At 57.5% G+C, this 18,073-nt stretch overlaps 1 protein-coding gene across 12 annotated transcripts in view; it reads left to right on the forward strand.

The window, feature by feature from the left end:
• The first annotated feature begins 4,579 nt into the window (after positions 1–4,579).
• ADGRB2 (adhesion G protein-coupled receptor B2) overlaps positions 4,580–18,073 on the forward strand; it is a 36,096-nt gene continuing 22,602 nt past the window's right edge. For 7 of the 12 annotated variants that reach the window (XM_031464596.2, XM_031464598.2, XM_031464597.2 and 4 more), the window contains exons 1-2: positions 7,495–7,739; positions 11,500–12,310. In XM_031464596.2, coding sequence (XP_031320456.1) covers positions 7,569–7,739; positions 11,500–12,310 — 982 coding nt within the window. In that variant the 5' untranslated portion in view covers positions 7,495–7,568. Of the gene's footprint in view, positions 4,741–7,494; positions 7,740–11,499; positions 12,311–18,073 lie in introns of those variants that run through there. The other 5 variants (XM_031464600.2, XM_031464601.2, XM_031464603.2 and 2 more) reach the window with 2 other exon arrangements.

The following is an 18,073-nucleotide window of genomic DNA, read 5'->3' on the forward strand; positions in this document are numbered from 1 at the left end:
GGAACTGAGATTTTCCGGATGAGAAGGAGTCAGCCACTGGAAGTGCTGCGGGAAGATGAGTTTGGAGTTTTCCAAGAATAGCAAAGAGATGAGCATAGTGTGGGGGTGGGGTGGGGTAGTGGAGCTGGCTCTGGAGAGGCTGGTAAGGGCCAGGTCCTGCAGGGCCTGGAAGGTCATGGTGCTAAGTGCAGTGGGAAGCCATTGGAGGCCTGAAGAAAGGGTGCTCTGATTTACATGTTAAAAAGATAGCTCAGTGGGCTCCAGAAGAATGGATTGGGATGGGGAAGTAGCAGTGAGAGCCTGGAGATTAAATAAGGGAGAGTCCAGGTGCCAGATGTTGCTGCCTTGGACCCTGGTATTGGCAGTAGGGATGTGAAAAGTGAATAGATTTGGGATATTTTGGGAAGTAGAAGCCTTGGGACTTTCTCATGGCCTGGATCGCAGTGCCTAGAACATAGTAAACACTCAATAGATGTTTGCTGAAGAAGTGAGTGAAGGCACCTTGTTGGTGCCAGGCTCTGTGGACACCCTCCAGTATGACGTGTATGAAGATCACCCACGTTACTGTTGACAAAAATACTAATTAATTAGTAATAAAATAATTATTTGTAAAAGGCCCTTCTCAGAAGAACCCTAAAGTTCTTCTCTATCCTCTGTCCCAGGGGCCAGAGAATGCAGGCACTGCCCCGAGGGCTGTACACAAACCAGGCATTGACCTTCTGGGAAGATTTAGCAAGGGAGCCATTAATCCTCCCTTTTCCCCCTAATCCATTGCACCAAGAAAATGACAAACACCCAGCCTGGGTGGCCACAGGCTCCTTACACATTTGGCATCTGCAGCAGGAAGGATGGAAGCTAGACATGCAGGCCTTCCTGCAGGCAGAGCAGGCCGGCCAGTCCATCTTTTCAGGATATCCCACCAGGATCAGTGACATCCAGAGCACTGAGGCATTTGTCGTATGAGCTCTAGGGCAGACCCTGGTGGAAGATTGTCACATGGATTTGAGTATCTTTGGGGAAATGTTATGAACTTCTGATATGTGTCTGAGGTAGGAGTGGGGGGCTGGAAGGAGACTTGGTATCCAGAGCTATGGGTTGCTGTAGGTGCCTGGCTGGGTGGCTAAAGGGCAGGGGCTGAGGGAAGGGTGCTCCTAGGTCCCACTGGCTGGAAAGAAACCTGTCCAGGCTCTGGGCCAAATAAATCATTGGGAAGGGAAGAAGAACATTTTCTCATCTGTTTAAAGGGCAATGAAGCATAGCGGTGGCTGGCCCAGCGGGAGGCAGGGCTGAGGCCAAGCGGGTAAGGCTGGGGCTGCTCCCCTCCTCAACCCACTAGCTTCTCCTGTGCTGCCCCTCTAAGGGCTGTGCTGCCTTCCGACTGGGCCACTGTTGGTGCTTACTGTTGACAAAAACATGAATTAATTGGTAATAAAATAACTATTTGTAAAAGGCCCTTCTCAGGGGCATAGCTCTTGCTAATCTCTGTTATCCTACTGGGGCCTAGGTGAGATCATTTATACCATTTCACAGATAAGGAAACAGAGGTTCAGAAAGCTGAAGGGACTTTCTTGAGGTCCCCTAGCTTGGCAGTATGAGAGCGGTTAGAGAGCCTGACATCATGGTAGGATTGGTCCCTTCCATCTCATCAGCGGTCCCAGAAGGGGCCCCGAGGGGACTCAAGGGCTGGAGTCATTGTCCTTGTCCAGTCTGTGGGGTGGAGGCCGGCAGGAGATGTTTCTTTACTCTGCACAAACCCTCTGCACTTAAGTTCTGGCTGGTGCCCCTTGCCTTGCCCAGGTTTTGCCCCAGGCTCCCTGGAGGCCTCTCCTGGGGCTAAGACTTGTTCTTCCCACCCCCGCCTGGGCTGTCAGAGAAGTAATTTCTCTTCAACCAGCTGGATTTGAATATGGAAACGATTTGTAATTACTCCAAGCCCTCCTGGGCGGCATTATCAGCAGAGTGAGTCTGGAAGGGCAGGGGCTCCTGGGAAAGGAGGTGGGGAAACCCTGGTGCAGGGAGGCACCTCGGGGAGAGCCTTCCAGAGGTTCGCCCTAATATATAGCCTGCTTCTGCACAACCCCTGGGAAGGCCTGCTCTCTCCACCCAGCTCCCACAGCCCCTCCTGCCTTGCTGATCTCCCCACCCTGCCCCAGGGAGCTCCCAGGTATGGGGTACCATCTCTGTCAGTCCCTTACTCTGTCTGACCACCTGTCTTTTCTAGGGCACACATTTTTGTGGCTGAAAGAAAGAAGTCTGGGGGCTATCAGGGAACAGAGAAAACAGACAAAACCTTGCTGTCTAACCGGAGCCAGCCCTCCCATTACCCTGCACCCAGCTGGATCCTGCAGGGAGGGGGAGGACCTCAGGGATCCAGCTGTATCACATCTGCAAGAGACCTTTCTTTGGATGCTGGGTCTCTAGTATGTTGATGTTATGAATATTCATAGAGAGGAAGGCAGGCTCCCTGTAAGGAGTGGAAGGGGCTGGACCGTGGAGGACAGGGTCCTGGAGGCTTCTGAGGGCCTGTCTTTCCATCCTTGTGGGTATCCCATGTCCCGACCACTCATGTCCTGACCTCTCTCCCCACCTTTGCCCATCTCCTTAAGACCTCAATCCCAGCAATCCCACTGCCCCTCACAATGCCTAAGGAAGGAGGCCTGGGATCTCGCACTGCCCTTGGGGTGGCTCTCAATACACCATGCAGATGGTAAGGCCCACCTGACTTGGCTTTCACAGCAGTGGCTGAGCCCTGGCAGGGGTGTGCTTGAGGGTGCCCAGTAAGAATTCAAGAGTGCCTAACAGTGCTAGGCCCAAGGCATAGGCCTCCTTGGGCTCCAGCTGGGAAAGGAAAGGTGCCAGCCCTCCTCCCTGCCTCATAGTCTCATAAATTCCCTTAAGGTGACGGGTGAGATTCCTTCATCACCCCTTATTACCTCCTTCCATTAAAGTCGATAATCTCCCACAATCACTCACGACAAATGTCACTGAGACTGCTGGAGAGGGGAAAGATAGAAGGGAGGAACAGGGGGCTTTTTTTCTGGTACTGCCCCTGGGGAGCCTTGCGTCTTATCCTGCCCTGTCTCCAGGGAGACACAACTCAAGGGGCTTCAGTGGAGAGATGGGAGTGGGATTGGTTGGACTGGGGGCTTTGCTCCCCAGATTTGGCTCCCTCCTGGTCAGAAAAACCTTCAAAAAGTAGAGTTCCTGAAACCATCCCACCCTCACTGCAAAGCTGCCCCCTGCTGGCTCCTCCTCGGACCATAGCCGTCTGATTAACCCACTTGTCTTTGGCAGAAGTGGTGCGTCCCTGGACTGCCCACCTTCCTGGTGGCAACATGCCCAGGCCACAAGCCTCCCGACCAGGGCCCTGAACGATGGGCATCGCCCTGAATACCGCCTTTACCATGTGGGCTCTGGCCCCACCCAACCGTCCCTGGGCGCACCGCCGGATGGGGAGAGGGCGGGTCTCTACCTCTCTGCCGCTTCTACACAAACAGATGCAACATGGGGGCGCCCCTGGCACAGGGAAAGGCACTTGTGGGACTAGACAGGCACTCAGGAAAACATGTAACACACTGCACACGTGTAGCATCCTCGTGCCTAGGGATATGCAACGTTGCTGAGTTTACACGAGAGTATGCACCAAACATACCACACTGCAGTGTACATTTGTGGCTCCCACATACAAGTGACGCACAGCATTCAGCACATATGTGGCACTTGTAAGCTTGCACACATATAGCATTCCTACCCACAGGAACAAGCAACATGCATTCAGGACCTGAGCACATGTTATCGCACTGTTCATGTGTGTAGCAGTTGCATGCACAGAGCCAGGCAACAATGCAGTGCACACATAGGGCACCTGTATGCATAAGCATATGCAAAGTTCAGCGCACACGAGTGGCACCTGCATGCACGGGGATATGCAATTTGCAGTGCACATGGGGGAGGGGGCAAATGCTTCAGCCCTCAGGGCCGGGGAGACCCTGGCTGAGCGAGATGCCTTCAGCCTGGGGTATCGCTGGAGGGGTGCCGCGGATCGCTTCATCCTGCGGTCCAGGAAGCCGAAGGCGGGGCGGGGGCTTACCCGGGGCTTCTCCCGCGCCGGCGCCTGGGGCCCAGGGCGGGGAGGGGGAGGGTGTGCTTGGCTCGGCTGGCGCTGCTCCCCCTTTAACAGGAGGCGGCGCGCATCGCCCCCGCCCCCCGCCCCTTCTCCCGCGGCTCCTCGCGCCCGGCCCGGCGCGCGCCCCCTCCCGGGCCCGGCCCGCGCAGGCGCCGCGTCCCCCCTCGGCCGTCACTCGGCCCGGCGCGCGCTGCGGGCAGCGGCCGGAGCGGCCGGAGGAACCCGGTTCGGCGGCGGCGGCGGCATTTGGAGACAGAGGAGGATGCGGCGTCGGCTTTTAGAGCCCGGGGCTGCGGCCGCCGCCCGCGAATAGGAGGCGGCGCGCGGCGCGGGCGGTGCTCGGGGCGGGGGAGCAGGGAGCGGGGGGTGGGGGGCGGCGTGGCGAAGAGGCGGCGGCAGGAGCCCGCGCCCGGCCCGGCGCCCGCCCGCCCCGCGCTGCTCCGCGGAGCCTTTTCTGCACCCGCCGCTTCCCGGAGCGGGAGCTTCGGCCCTCCGCGCGGCTGCAGCGAGCTGCCCCGCGCCCGGCCAAGCCCCCGCCTTAGGGATGGCAAACTTGCGCCCCGTGGCCGCCTCCGCCAGCGCCGGCCCCCGCTCCTGCTGCTGACGGCGCCCAGGTGAGTGCTTGGCCCCAGACCCCGGCGCGGTCCCGAGTTTCCGCACCAGTCCAGACTGGGGGCGCTCCCCTCGCCTACCTCTGCTGAATTCTCCCCCGCCCGAACTGAGTTCGTTCGGTATCTACCCACTCCTATCTCTTTGGGAACTTACAAGCCTGGGGCCAAGGTCCCCCTCATCTCTTGTGAGTCCTTTTTCTGCCTCCCTTCCCCTTCCCCATCTCTGCCAAAGCCCCTCGCCCTCCCCCGGTCCTGACCCAGACCTACCTCCATCGCTGTCTCGAGTCTCTCCCCATCTAAGCCTGGATCCCGGGGTGCGCCCCCATTCTTGATTAGAGCCCCTCTCTCCAACCTGCAGCTCGACTGTGTCTCTCCCTTGAATCCTCCCCCATCCTCGTCTGGATGCCGGACCCTGCTCCTCCCCTCCACTTCATTTCTGCACGGAGTCCTTTCTGTCCCCATCCATGTCTGCCCATAGTTACTGCCTTTACCCTGCGCCGGTTCCCCGACCATGCTTCCCCTCTTACTTCTGTCCTGATTGCCCCCTCCCCCATATCTGCCCGGTGTCCCGCTATCCCTCGCCAATCTCTGCTGCAAGTCCCCTCCCCCTCTGCCTGGACTTGGGGCCGTGTCCCCCATGTCTGCTCCGAGCCCCTTCCTCTCCATCAGAGATCTCTACGGGCCCCGCATCCTTGGTTCCCTTGTCCATCTTTGGTCGGAGTCTCTCTATCCATCCCCCATCCTTCTCCTCCCACCCCCGGGGCATGGAGCCGGGCACCAAACGCACCCTCCCGCAGCTCCGGGGGCAAGCATTTTTTTGGGGGGGGGCGGGTTGTAGGTGGTGGAGTTGGCGGCCACTCCCGCAGTCAGCTCCGTCCGAGGGAAGTCCTCCGCGCCACGGCGGGTGCAGAGCGGGCGAAGGGTCTGGTGCCTGCGGGGGGAGGGGCTCCCGGGCCGAGAGATGCTGCCCGCTTGCCCGCCTCACCAGCTGCTGGCCGGGCCCCTGGGTGTCCTCTGGCGCCCCCTGCCCGCAGCCCTGGACCCGCCGCCCCTTTTCCTCCGGCGGGCAGCTCCAGGTTTCCGCAGCGCACCCGGAGCAGCAGCGGTGGCTGCGGGACTGGCGCTGGGAAGTCCCTGGGGAGAGGAGGTTGGTGGGCGAGGCCGGGTGCCCTCTCGTGCTAACAGTGCCAGAACAGTTCCTGGTTGTCTGGCCATATGCTCTGGGGATGGGATGTGGGGTGGGATGGAGAGTTTAACCCAGCAGCAATTCAGGAGCCCTTTGAGCTATCGGGCACAGACCAGCAGGACTGACCCCTGGATTTGAGATGGTCTATCTGGGCTTGTTTGGGCTTCGGTGGGTGTCCCCAGGGAGCCTCTATTTGTCTCCGCCAGGGCAGTACACACTAGGTGGAGGCTGGGGGCAAAGGTGGGCTCTGTCTGGCTTGGGCTTGGAGTAGGCAGTGAGGGAGTCCACCTGGCCCTGGGACAGAGCAGGAACCTAGGGATCATCCCCTGAGCCACATGGGGGAGGGTCAGTGTGGACTTTGTGCAGGGGATGCCCTGGTGGTGGTGTGGGGGCATAAGGGAGGATCTTCCCTGGACTAAGATTGGCAGAGAGAATTCCCCCTCTTCTTCCCTTTTCTGCCTTCTCTTTTCCTTCTCCTCCCCTCCTCCCCCCATCACTCTTCAGGAAGGGATAGGTCCAGACTGGGATGTGTGTGTGATAGGCATTTGTATAACCCAAAGTGAGTTCCCAGCTTGTCTCTTGTCATCTTCCCTCCCTCCCAACCCCCAGGTCATGGAGCTGAGTAAGTAGCTAGGGACTCGGCTTTTGGTTGGATGACCTGGGTTCAAAAGCTCTGTGACCTGGGCAAGCTACAGAACCTTTTTGAGCCTTAGTTGGCCCTCTATAAAATGGGTCAGTGGTAATAGCCTTACATCACTTCTGGGAGAAATGATACTAGATTGTATAGTGTCTGGCACCTAGTAATGCTTAACAGTGATAGGTGTGTTGGGCTGTTTCTCAAGGCCAACGTCAGGCCCCTTTCCACTCCACTCCTAATCCCAGGGTAGAAGTGCAGAATGGGTTTTAGTGACATCACTCCAACCTCCAGGATAATAAAGCTATAAGATAGACAGGCCCATATGGGTCTCAACACCCCACTAGACTCCTCTGGGATCAGCTCTGGCCAGAGGATCATCGGTGAAAGGCCAAGGCCTCTGAGGTCCTGGTTCAAGTGTAGAGGCTAGGGAGGTGGAGGAACCCAAGTCAAGTCCCCAAAGGTAGACTCCCTTTTAGGGGGGCCTACATGGAAACTCAGTCACAGAGGATCACATGGGGCACAAGGGAGCCTCTACCTCCTCACAGGAGAGATGCCATCAGGAACTTTCTAGGGCAATTAGTGCTCCAAGTCAGAATTAGGGGGTGATCTGACCAGAGGGCCCCAAGAGTTTGAAGAAACCTCGCTTTGGAGGACAAGGAGGAGAGGGGGGCCTGAATCTGTGACTTTCTGCCAAGCTGGGAGTCCTCTGGGCGGTGTCGCTGGGCCTGGGCCCCACTCGGGAATAGTAGCCTCCCAGCCTCCCAGCCTCCTGCCAGCCGGGGCAGCCCTGACATTGGGGAACAAAAGCTTTCGGTTCCTGTAGCAACGGCGGCTCCAGCTGCTGCAAAGTTCCGGGGAGGCGGGCGGAGGGCGGCTGAGTCACCGCCCCCTCCCCCCGCCACCCGCGCGGCACCGCCCCCGGGGGCTGGGGGCCGCCCCTCGTCCTGCTCCTTGTGGTGGGAGGGTGGCCCCCACCCCTCGGGCCAGCCCACCAGCTCCAGAGGCCGGATGGAGGGTGTGCGCCCTCTTGGGTGCCAGAGCTCCAGCAGAGGGGGATCCTTGAGGACCCTGCCCCCACGGCTGGTGCTAGGGCAGGGGACCCGGAGGCCCCGCGTGGGGGGTCCCTGGCCGTGCATTGGCCTGGGCTTGACCGCACAGCGAGAGCCCAGGAGGCAGAGGGTGAGTGACGGGTGGGCGAATTGGAGCTGCCAGGTGGATAAACGCGACGGATGTGCTCACCGCCGCGCCCCCTCCCCCAGCCGCGGCCCCTCCCCAGTCTGAATGCCAGGCTCCTGGCTCTAGGCCGCCCAGTGCCCCTGCTTCCAGCCTGCCAGGAGGATGGGGTCATTCTCTGCGGTCCCCGGAGACCCAGCTCTTGCCCTGAAGTGCCCCTCCCCACCGCTTGACGACCCATGCTCCCTCCCATCCCAGTCTTGTCTTGGCCTTTCCAGCTGCTAGAAAGCCTCGGATTCCCTCGTTGGTGCAGAAAGGAACCCCAGGCCTGTGGGGTCTGGGATGAAGTGGTCCCCAGTGTGCTTGGGCAGAGGGTGGGATTCTCAGATTTGCCAGGGGCAGGGGGCATGCGGTGAAGGGAGCGCATGGCTGGAGGAGGGGATCCCTGAGACCCTGAGATTACTCCAAGCAGCTTGTCACCTGTCTCATCCCAGAGAGGTCCTGAGGGAGGCGGCCTTCTGATTATCCTCCGCATCAACCTCCTGACTGAGGTTCTTCCTCAGAGCTGAGCTCCATACCCCTCCTGTCCAGCTCTGTGCCTGGAGGGGTTTGTGGTCTTCCTGGGCTTGCAGGTAGCAAAGCTACCCTGAGGTTTAACCCAAAGAGCCTTCAGAGGCAGCACCCTCCACCGCAGCAGGAAAGAGGAGAGACTGTGAAGTTCTGAGAAGAAGGGGGAGAGGATGGTGTGAGGGCTCTCCCTGTGCCAGGCCCTGTGCTGGGAGCTCACCAGGAGGCTGAATGGGAAGGTATTTGTAATCCTGAGGGCAGGGATTGTGTCACCTCTCCACAGAGGGGGAAACTGAGGCTCATGGAGGCTACTCACTGCTAGTAACCACTTGAACTTCCTGTGAAGCAGGGATCCTTCCAGGTCCCTTCCCAAGGAGGTGCTCTCTGACCACCTGGAATTGGGCTCTTTGCCTTATTTTGTGGATGGATAGTGATCTAAAAGGGAGTCCCTAAAACATCTTATGTCACAGGAAGAACAATGAGGTTCACACATACCCAAGGTGAAATACCAGAATTGGTGTGAAGGGGATGTCTGAAGGAGACTGAATGGAAGAGGGGACTTGGATAGAATTTAGAGGTGGCTCAGTCCTGAATAAGTCAGGTTGTGGCTCTGAAGGATGTGGACCTAATGCGTCTTGATGGGTTGGAGCGATAGAGTAGGGAGCAGTGGAAACTCAGGAGGTGGGGCTGGGAGCCTGAGCCCTCAGTTTCAGGAATACAGAGGAAGGAGCAATGGGTGAGATCCTGCCTGATACTTGGCTGTCATATGCTGAGCTTCAAAGAACCAAACACCAGTGTGTGCTCACACTAGAGAGTACGTTTGCACTTGTGCGCGTGTGTACGAGTGTCTGGCACTTGACAGCCTTGTACACATGAGTATGTGCACTCTGTGTGCATTGAATTTACTCACCTGTGGTTTACACCGATCTCTGTGCATGTCTGTGTGCATGTGTATCTCTTCACATGCAGGACACCTGGCTACACACGCATCTGTGCATCCATGCTTCTGTATGCATGTGTGCAGGGCCCAGGAATATCCAAGCCCACACGTGTTGGTGTGTTTGTGCTTGGAGAGTCCCTGCCTGCTCTTAAGTGAGGGAGGTGAGGCCACTTTTAATGAGCCCCCACCTCCCCTCCGCTGAGCTACAGCCATGGCCTGAATTTTTCAGCCTGCTTAAAAATAACTGGGGGCAGCGGGGGGATTGGATGTCACTCATCATCAGTGGCTGGCTTCGCTGGTGCCACACCAGGTTGGGCAGGCTGAATGGTTTGGGACAGGGAGGATGTGGGGTGGGGCAGGCCAGGGGTCTGGTCCCTTTTTCAGCTCTGGGAGGGTGGGCAGTGGAGACACCCCATCCCGGTTTCTGCTGAATAAATTCCAGGCGGGTCTTTGGAGGATGGGGTGGGGTGGCTTCTCCCCAGAAAGTGGGCCTGCCTTGAGCCTACCCTCGCACCCCACTGTGGCCCAGAAGGGGCAAGTGCGCATCTGTAATTGGGGTTAGGCCTGGCTCAGAGTGGCAGCATGTGGGATCTGGGACAGTGAGGAACTCCCTGGATGCTACAACGGGATTGGAGTTCTGGGGTTCTCATTTCCTGTCCCCCGACCTCCAGCCACTATTTAGATTCCTGAACAGCCATGGGAAACCTGTCCCCTGGGTCCCTGGCTTCAGGGGAGCTGTGTCTTGGGACAATCTCACCACACCTGAGAATTATCCTCTGTTTGTGATTCAGTTCCCAGAGCTAATAGCTTGTCCATCTGGTCTGAAGCCTGAGTAGCAAGGAAGGGGACAGTGCAGAAGGCTATGGGTGGAAGATGGAGAAAGCGGGCTGGGGCCTCAGGTCCTGGACTCCAGTCCTAGCTTGGTTTCTCTGGGGTGATCTTGGGCAGCTTGCTTCCCCTCTTGGAGCCTCATCTTTTCTTCTTTAATATGGAACAACGAGGCTCTAGGGACCCGTCCAGTGCTGTGAGTGATGCTTTGGACATGGAAGAGGCAGGCACTCCTGGGGGCAGGGCTGGAAGTGGGGCTGAACCAGCCCAGGCGCAGAACTCTGCTCTCTGGGCAGCTGGGGTGGAGGATGTGCAGGCTATGGGAAGTGGCTCTGCCCTGGCCAGGTGGGTGGGAGGGCACCTGCAGTCCCCCCTCCCCCATTCCGTGTCCACTCTGGCCTGACTGCCTTGTGTGTCCGTCAGCATAGGGCTTGGGTCCCAGTTGCCCTCCCATACCTGGCGTACATTCACACCTGCTGGGAGCTCAGCTCAGTGCTTTGGGGGCAGGTAGAAATCAATAGACTCTGATCTCCAATCTTAGGAGCTTGAAGACTCATGAGATGACTGAGCTAGCCCTAGGGAGATAGCAAGGGATAGAGATCACAATTGGGTGATGCAGACTTTCCTGCTGTGGGGGCTGTGGGAACTAAGAGCAGGGAGATGGCTTGGTAGCCTCCCCGGGGGCATTGCAGGCCCTGAGCCAGGCCTTGGAGGATAATCCCATGGTGGGAGTAGAAGAGGGTTAGAGGGGAACAGCCGCACCCATTTTGCAGATGTCTGACCCCCTCGTTTCCACCAGGAAAACCACAGCAGCAATAATCATCACGTTCATACTCACGATGCCCTCCTGTGGGCGTGGTTCAGGTTGGGCGCAGTCCCTGGCACACGCAGGCGGTAACTCCTCCCCTTTCTCTCCCACTCAGTTAAGCAAGTGAGTGAGAATGACATTGTTCCGGGAATAACTTGAATTGCTCTGATTTATAAAAAAGCAAATCATCGTCAAACATCGCTGCTTTGACAATTACTGCTGGGTTATGTGTGACATGCCTTGCAGCTGATCACGACACATGGCGACTGAGAGCAACAGCTCTGGAGAATACAAGTTGGGTGGTGGGGATGGGGCTGGATCTGAACGTCAGGCCGAGATGTTTGCAGTTGATGGGACTGACAGAGGAACCACAGAATAATAATCACAACTGATGTGTCTTTTAAGAGCTTACAAGATTCCAGACACTCTCCTGAGTGCCTTCATTTAACAAGAAAGGAAATTGAGGCTCAGGGAGGTCAAGTCCCTTGTCTAAGATCACACTGGTGGACCTGGGTGACTTATCGCGGTCTTAACCACGGGCCCGTGACCTGCGGCTAGCCACAGGAGATTCAGAGCCCATGTTGGCTGTGCTTGGGGCCACTGACCACTGTCTCTCTCCACAGGGCAAGGGACATAGGATGACCCCAGCCTGTCCCCTCTTACTATCTGTGATTCTGTCCCTGCACCTGGCCGCCGCCTTCGACCCTGCCCCCAGCGCCTGCTCCGCCCTGGCCTCGGGCGTGCTCTACGGGGCCTTCTCACTGCAGGACCTCTTTCCTACCATCGCCTCGGGCTGCTCCTGGACCCTGGAGAACCCAGACCCGACCAAGTACTCCCTCTATCTGCGCTTCAACCGCCAGGAGCAGGTGTGCGCCCACTTTGCCCCCCGCTTGCTGCCCCTGGACCACTACCTGGTCAACTTTACCTGCCTCCGGCCCAGCCCCGAAGAAGCAGTGACCCAGGCAGAGTCAGAGCTGGGGCGGCCGGAGGAAGAGGAGGAGGCAGCGGGGTTGGAGCTGTGCGGCGGCTCGGGTCCCTTTACCTTCCTGCACTTCGACAAGAACTTCGTGCAGCTGTGCCTGTCAGCCGAGCCCTCGGAGGCCCCACGCCTGCTGGCGCCCGCTGCCCTGGCCTTCCGCTTTGTTGAGGTCTTGCTCATCAACAACAACAACTCTAGCCAGTTCACCTGCGGCGTGCTCTGCCGTTGGAGCGAGGAGTGCGGCCGTGCTGCTGGCAGGGCCTGTGGCTTCGCCCAGCCAGGCTGCAGCTGCCCTGGGGAGGCGGGGGCTGGCCCTGCTACCACCACGCCTCCAGGTCCTCCTGCTGCCCACACCCTGTCCAATGCACTGGTGCCTGGGGGCCCAGCCCCACCTGCTGAGGCCGATTTGCACTCGGGGAGCAGCAATGACCTGTTCACAACAGAGATGAGATATGGTGAGTATGAGCAGGGCCTGGGACTGGTAGGTGTGTCCAGAGGGCTGATGGTGCCCATCTTGGCGGGTCCTGGGGCGTTCAGGTAGTTGTCCACCCATGTCTCCTCTGGGTCCAGCCTGGTCCAGGTGTTGGGGTCGCCAAAGTGGATTGGGGTTAGATCTCACTCTTGTGAAGGGTTTGCAGTCTTGAGTGGATGAATAGGGGCATAGATCAGACAATGCAGCATGGTAAAGCCAGGGAGGGGACCCCTAACTGGACAGTCAGGGAAGGAAGTAATACAGGAGCAGAGATCAGAAGGACAAGTGGAAGTGAACCAAACCAAAGGAGTGGTGAGGGCAATCCAGGCAGAGGGAGCAGTATTTACAAAGGCCCAAAGCTGGGAATGACTGTGGCAGGCCCTGGCACTGCAATTGACAAGTTTGCCTGGAGGCTGGAGGAGGCAGGGAGCAGGGATGTCTTCTGCCCACACGGGTCAGTGATTTTTGGCTATGGCCCCAGGGTCAGGGCAGAGGGAGGCGCAGAAGAATGTGCCTGGGTGAAGAGGCCTGAGCTTCAAGGCTGCTTTAGAGGGCTGGCCTGGCTCAGCTCCCAGTGTCCCCTGTGTCCCCACTCTGGACCCACGTCTTCTTCTGGGACCAAGGCTGCCAGCTGCTAGAGCTTCCTGCTGACTGGGCGAAAGCTCTCCGAGCCCTTGAGTCCTGCCTGCTCCTGCTCCCACCCCAGCTCCCTCAGCCATGGCCACCTTCTGCCGACCCTCCTTCCTGCAGCTTCAAGACTCCAACGCCCTCAACTGGGTCCTACATGCCTGCTGAATAGGGCTGGGCCAGGGACTGGCCAGTGGGCCTAGGACATAGGGGTGGTAGGGAGGCAGATCTGGGATCTGGTTTCTAGCTCTGGTACTAACAGGGAGTTCCTGCCCCTCTCTGGGCTTCAGTTTCTCCATTTGGGATACTAGGTGCTGGCCTACCATCATGAGGTTGTCACACGGGAATGGAAGTCAGAAGGGGCATCTGGGTCTGACAGAGTGTTTACAGGGGATATTGTGTGAGGGCTGCTGGGGTATTGGAGGCATATGATCTGTTCCCATGCCTCTTGGGAGTTGGGAGCTGCCTTTGTTACCTTGAGTAGATCCTTTTTTTTAATATATCAGTTTTTTCATCTGTAAAATGGGAAGACACCCCTGATTTAATTAGAAGGGGTGTTTATCATGCCAGTGGCTTCTCCCAATGCTTTGGGGGAAGAGCTTCTTGGTCTCCCCCATGAGACATCTGGCATCTTGCCCACCCATGGCAACTGCCCAGTGGCCTTGCTCTGGCTTCTCCTCTAGGCCAGCTTGGCCTCTAACAGCGGTCGATGAAGCTGTCCGAGTGACAGCCAGGCCGTGGGCAGGGTACGGGCCCTGGAGGCTGGCCTGGGATTTAGTGCCTGCAGGAAGAAATTGAATTTTGCTTCTTTGTCGAACATCGGTGGAGAGTGCCAGGCGTATATCAGGTGGTTTATGGTTCTTCCTGCCTGGCCACAACTGCCTGTCACTCTGTGGGGGCCTTCCCCATTGTGCTCGGCAGAGGGCTGGTTCTTTTGTCTGGCTTTCCCTGCAGTCCATCGGCCCAGTGGTCTGCAGTGGATGGAGCAAGGCTCTGCCCTCCTGGGCGGGCACCATCTGGGCAGGCTGCCATGTGGAGCACAGAGCCAGGAGCAGCCAGCTGGGCTTGGCTGAAGCCGGAAGCAGGAGTTGGTTGGGAGCCGGGGTGTCTTTAGGGGTCAGAGGGGGCTGGTGACAGGAAGGGCACCATCGTCCCACTGTCATCAGAGCCTCTGCAGGGGCCTCTGGGACTGAGGGTGGGTGGACATTGGATGCCGGTTGTCCCTGGCCATGGGGCCTGGTATCTTCTCTGAGCAGGAAGCCCTGGGCTCCCAGCTCATGCCCCTTGTCCTGCTTGGCATGTTTCCTGGCTGCTCCATGGGGTTGCCTGCAGGGAGGGCTCTTGTGGGGCATTGTGGGGTGATGTGGCATCACAAGTGGGCTCACAGGGTGCACTGGTGCCCAGAACTGGGCTGGCACAGCCCTTCCTCTCCTGTGGCAGGCAAGAGGCTTTTCCTCTTTGCCACTTCTTCCCTCTGCCCAGCCTCTCAGGGGCAAGAGTTGACAGGCACACAACTCAGTTTGTTCCACGCAGCGCGTGGCATCTGAGGGCCAGTGGCATCATCAGGGCCTGAACACTTTGCCTGGTGGCAGCACCACCTTGGCCAAACCCTGGGCCTCACCTCCATGCTTCCCTCTACCTCCTCCCCACTGGGCCAGTTGGACACATGTACCAGCTGCAGGAGAACTGGCTGGCACATGGAGCTGCCAGATTGAGAACAAGATTGGTGGGATGGTGGTGAACAGGAAGAGTGAGGCCCTTGTCCCAGCCCCTCTGCCAGGCACTGGGACAGCGGAGTCAGGCTCACCTCTGGGACATCCTGGGTAGGACCAATGGCAAGGCCAGGCAGGGTGGAGCTGGGTTGGTACTGGCAGAGTGGTGAGGCTGGGGGCAGAGTGGTGAGGCTGGGAGCAGAGTGCCCTGGCCCGCCTCAGAGCTGAGTGTGTTTGACAAGAGGGTACAGGCCCCTGTTAATTTCACACAAACTGCTTTTGATAGATCTCTTGTTATTTTTGGTGAGTTGAGCCATAAATTTGTGCCATCTTGCTGCTGCAATCTGTTAAGTGGGGGGAGAGGAAGAAAGGGAAGGCAGGCAGGAAAGAGCTCGATGGAGGACGGGCACGGAGGCTGGCTGAGGCCGGGGTAGGGGGGTAGTTGTGGAAGTGGGATCAGCTGCAGAGCCCCGCTCCTGGGGGCTGGTTGCCAACCTGCAGTTCCTGCCCACCGACCCTCTGGTCCTGAGATGTGGCTGTGTGGGGTGACACCTGGGAGAAAGTCTTTCACTCTTACAGCCTCCTTCCCCCTTTGCCACACTCCCTGCGTCCTCCTCAGGGGCACTGTCCCACCCTTGGCTGGTTGCTGCTTAGCCACCCTCCCTGTCATCTAGGCTACATTTGGGAGGCCTGACCACCAGTTGAGTCTGGGGTCCCCTGAGTGTCAGGCCTGGGAGGCAAGAGTGGGTTCAGATCCCTCCTCTGCCACTGCGGCTGCATGACTTGGACAAGGCGCTGGCCCAGTGGTTCCTCCTGATCTCTCTGGGTGTCACTCCCCTGATTCAGCCCCCAGTGACTCTCCACTGTGGCCCAGACTCCTGGGCCTGGCATTTCAGCCCCACCCCTGACCCAGCTGCTACCTGCTTTCTCTCTGATTCTCTCTTACTCTCTCAACCCGGGCTCATCACTGGCCCCGGAACCCCCTGCTTTCTGGCTTCCCTGCCTTTGCTTGGGCTGTTTCCCTCACCTGGAATGCCCTTCACCCCAGTTTATCCTTTGCCCCATCCTTCCAAGCATAGCTCAAGTCCTGTCTCCTTTAGGAAGCTGCCTCTCACCTGCTCAACCCAGTCCTAGATTGGCTTTCTCTTCCTTGCCCAGGCCCTGCCAGCTTCCTCTGGCCAGCTTGGTCTGGGGCAGGAAGCAGAGCCCTATCTGCCTGTATGGGACTCAGACATTGGGGAGGCAAGGCCTCTCTGAGTGGGGTCGTGGGGAGACCTAGCTCATGTGGTACATTTCCTGGAAGATCCTTCCAGCCCATATCTATGCTGCCAGAAATCTGTGTGCTCCATCACAGGATGGAGAGTGAGTGGGGCACAGACTCCCCCAGACATCTGAGTGGGGATCGAGTCCCATCCCATCCATCACACATGTCTTCATGTCTTTATCAGAGTGGAGCTGGTGCCAGGCCTTGGACCGGCTCCGAGTGAATGAGATCTGAGGTGAATCAGACACACCTTCTGCTGTCTGGTCGGAGAGAGTGACCACTAGTGTACAGTGGTGGTCAAGGCCACAGGCTGAAGTCCAGCCCTGGGTTCAATCCCTGACACCACCACTGACTAGCTATGTGACCATGGGCAAGTTTGCTCCCCCCAATTTCATCACCTATAAAAGGGGGATAGCAGAGCTCTTCTGCAGAGTAATGATGAGGATTAAGCAAAAGAAGGTGGGTAAGTGCTTGGCACTGTACCTGGCACGTGGTAAATCCCTAATAAATAGTTGTGTGTTGTCATAATTTCATGTGATAGGTATGATGTGCATAAGCCAGATGTCAAGGGAGGAGGAAGAGTGAGGGATTAAACCACAAAGAAGGTGATTCTGAGTTGGGTTTTGAGGAGTAAATAGGAATTCACTAGCCTGTGAATCTTTTCTTTAAAGCAAATTGCTTTTTAAATTGTACGTATTAAAAAGAAATTTCATATCGTCAATGGAAAAAGAGTTTCACTTGTCTGAAATAGACGATAACCAGAAAAACAACCACACTGAAAACAGTGATATTATTAAATTCTAGCTAGAAGCTCATCTCTCCTGTTAGAAAGAGAAGTTAGCACGTGATGGGGGTATGTTAAAGTCTCAGACTGCACAGAAACCTTCTTTCTCATGCATTTGGAAGGATTAAAAGGAAGGTGGCCATATACTTTATCATCTGAACCAGAACATTTTCGAGATTATAATTACATCAAGGTGGCAGGCGCAAACTGCACTATCACAGGCAGACTGGCAAATAGTCACTCTATTAAAGAGAGACCTGGAAAGGGGATCACTTCCTCAGACCACGGCCTAGTGTTGTTTCATGGCACGTTTGTGAGCCTCCCCAGATCATTTCCTGGTGCAAGGGGAAGGGCTTTCTAGGTAGAGGAAACAGCCTGTGCTGGGGCATAGAGTGTGAACATGCTGGGTGCAGGGAGCTGTAGCAGACTGACGTCTACTAGAAAGTAGCCCCAGAGGTGGGAGATGGGCCCGAGGCTCTGACTGCTGCCCCCAAACGCTGGGACCTCACCCTGTTGGCCAAGGGCTTTCAGACAGCGAGAAGTTGGCATCGTGGGGGAGGCAGGATGAGTCAGATGTGGTCCCTGCTCTCTAGGAGCTCCTGGCCACATGTTGGAGGTGGCAGGGACCCAGCTAGCTCTGTTGGGAGGCTGGGCAGATAGGCCAGTAGCTCTGGGAGGAAGTCATCAGAGGGGGACTGGCATCCTAGCTGGGGGTACCTAGTTGATTTGGACTGCAGAGGTAGAGCCTGGAATTTACAAGAGCCACCTTCCTCTGCCCCTGTCCCACTGGGATCCTAACGCACTACTGAGGGTGAGAGCCAAGGAGGGACATGACAGAAGTGTTTCAAGGGGATCGTTTGATGCTTGGGGCTCTGGGGCCCGCATTAGGGAGGACGCAGAGGGACCAAGGAAGGGAGGACTGCTTTGTAAATTGCACTGCTCTCTCTCCGTGGAAGTGATGATTATCGTGGTTATTTTTAACACATTCACGACAAAGGAGGCTGAGGGGGCTGGACTGTGTAGAGTTTAGGGGGCAGGTTCTGCAGAGCATGGCATAGCAGGTGTGTGCAGTTCTGCTCAGTTGGCGGAGCGCCTGTGCCCACCCAGTGCCAGGGGTGAGACTAGAGGCCCTGTGTGGTTGGGGTGGAGGAACCCTCAGGGATATTTGGCCCATGTTTGCTAAATGCCCATCTTGTGTCTGGCTGCTCAGAGTGGGGCCATCTGTGCTAGAAGGTCAAGGGAGACTGAGACCCTCCCTCAGGACCCAGGAGAGGGATGAGCCCAGGAGACTCACAGCTGCAGCAGGAGAAGGAACCCACACACCCAAACCTCTGTGCAGTCAGCCTAGGGAGGCTTCCT

The sequence above is a fragment of the Camelus dromedarius genome, chromosome 14 (assembly GCF_036321535.1).
Source record: "Camelus dromedarius isolate mCamDro1 chromosome 14, mCamDro1.pat, whole genome shotgun sequence".
In the NCBI taxonomy this organism is placed as follows: domain Eukaryota; kingdom Metazoa; phylum Chordata; class Mammalia; order Artiodactyla; family Camelidae; genus Camelus; species Camelus dromedarius.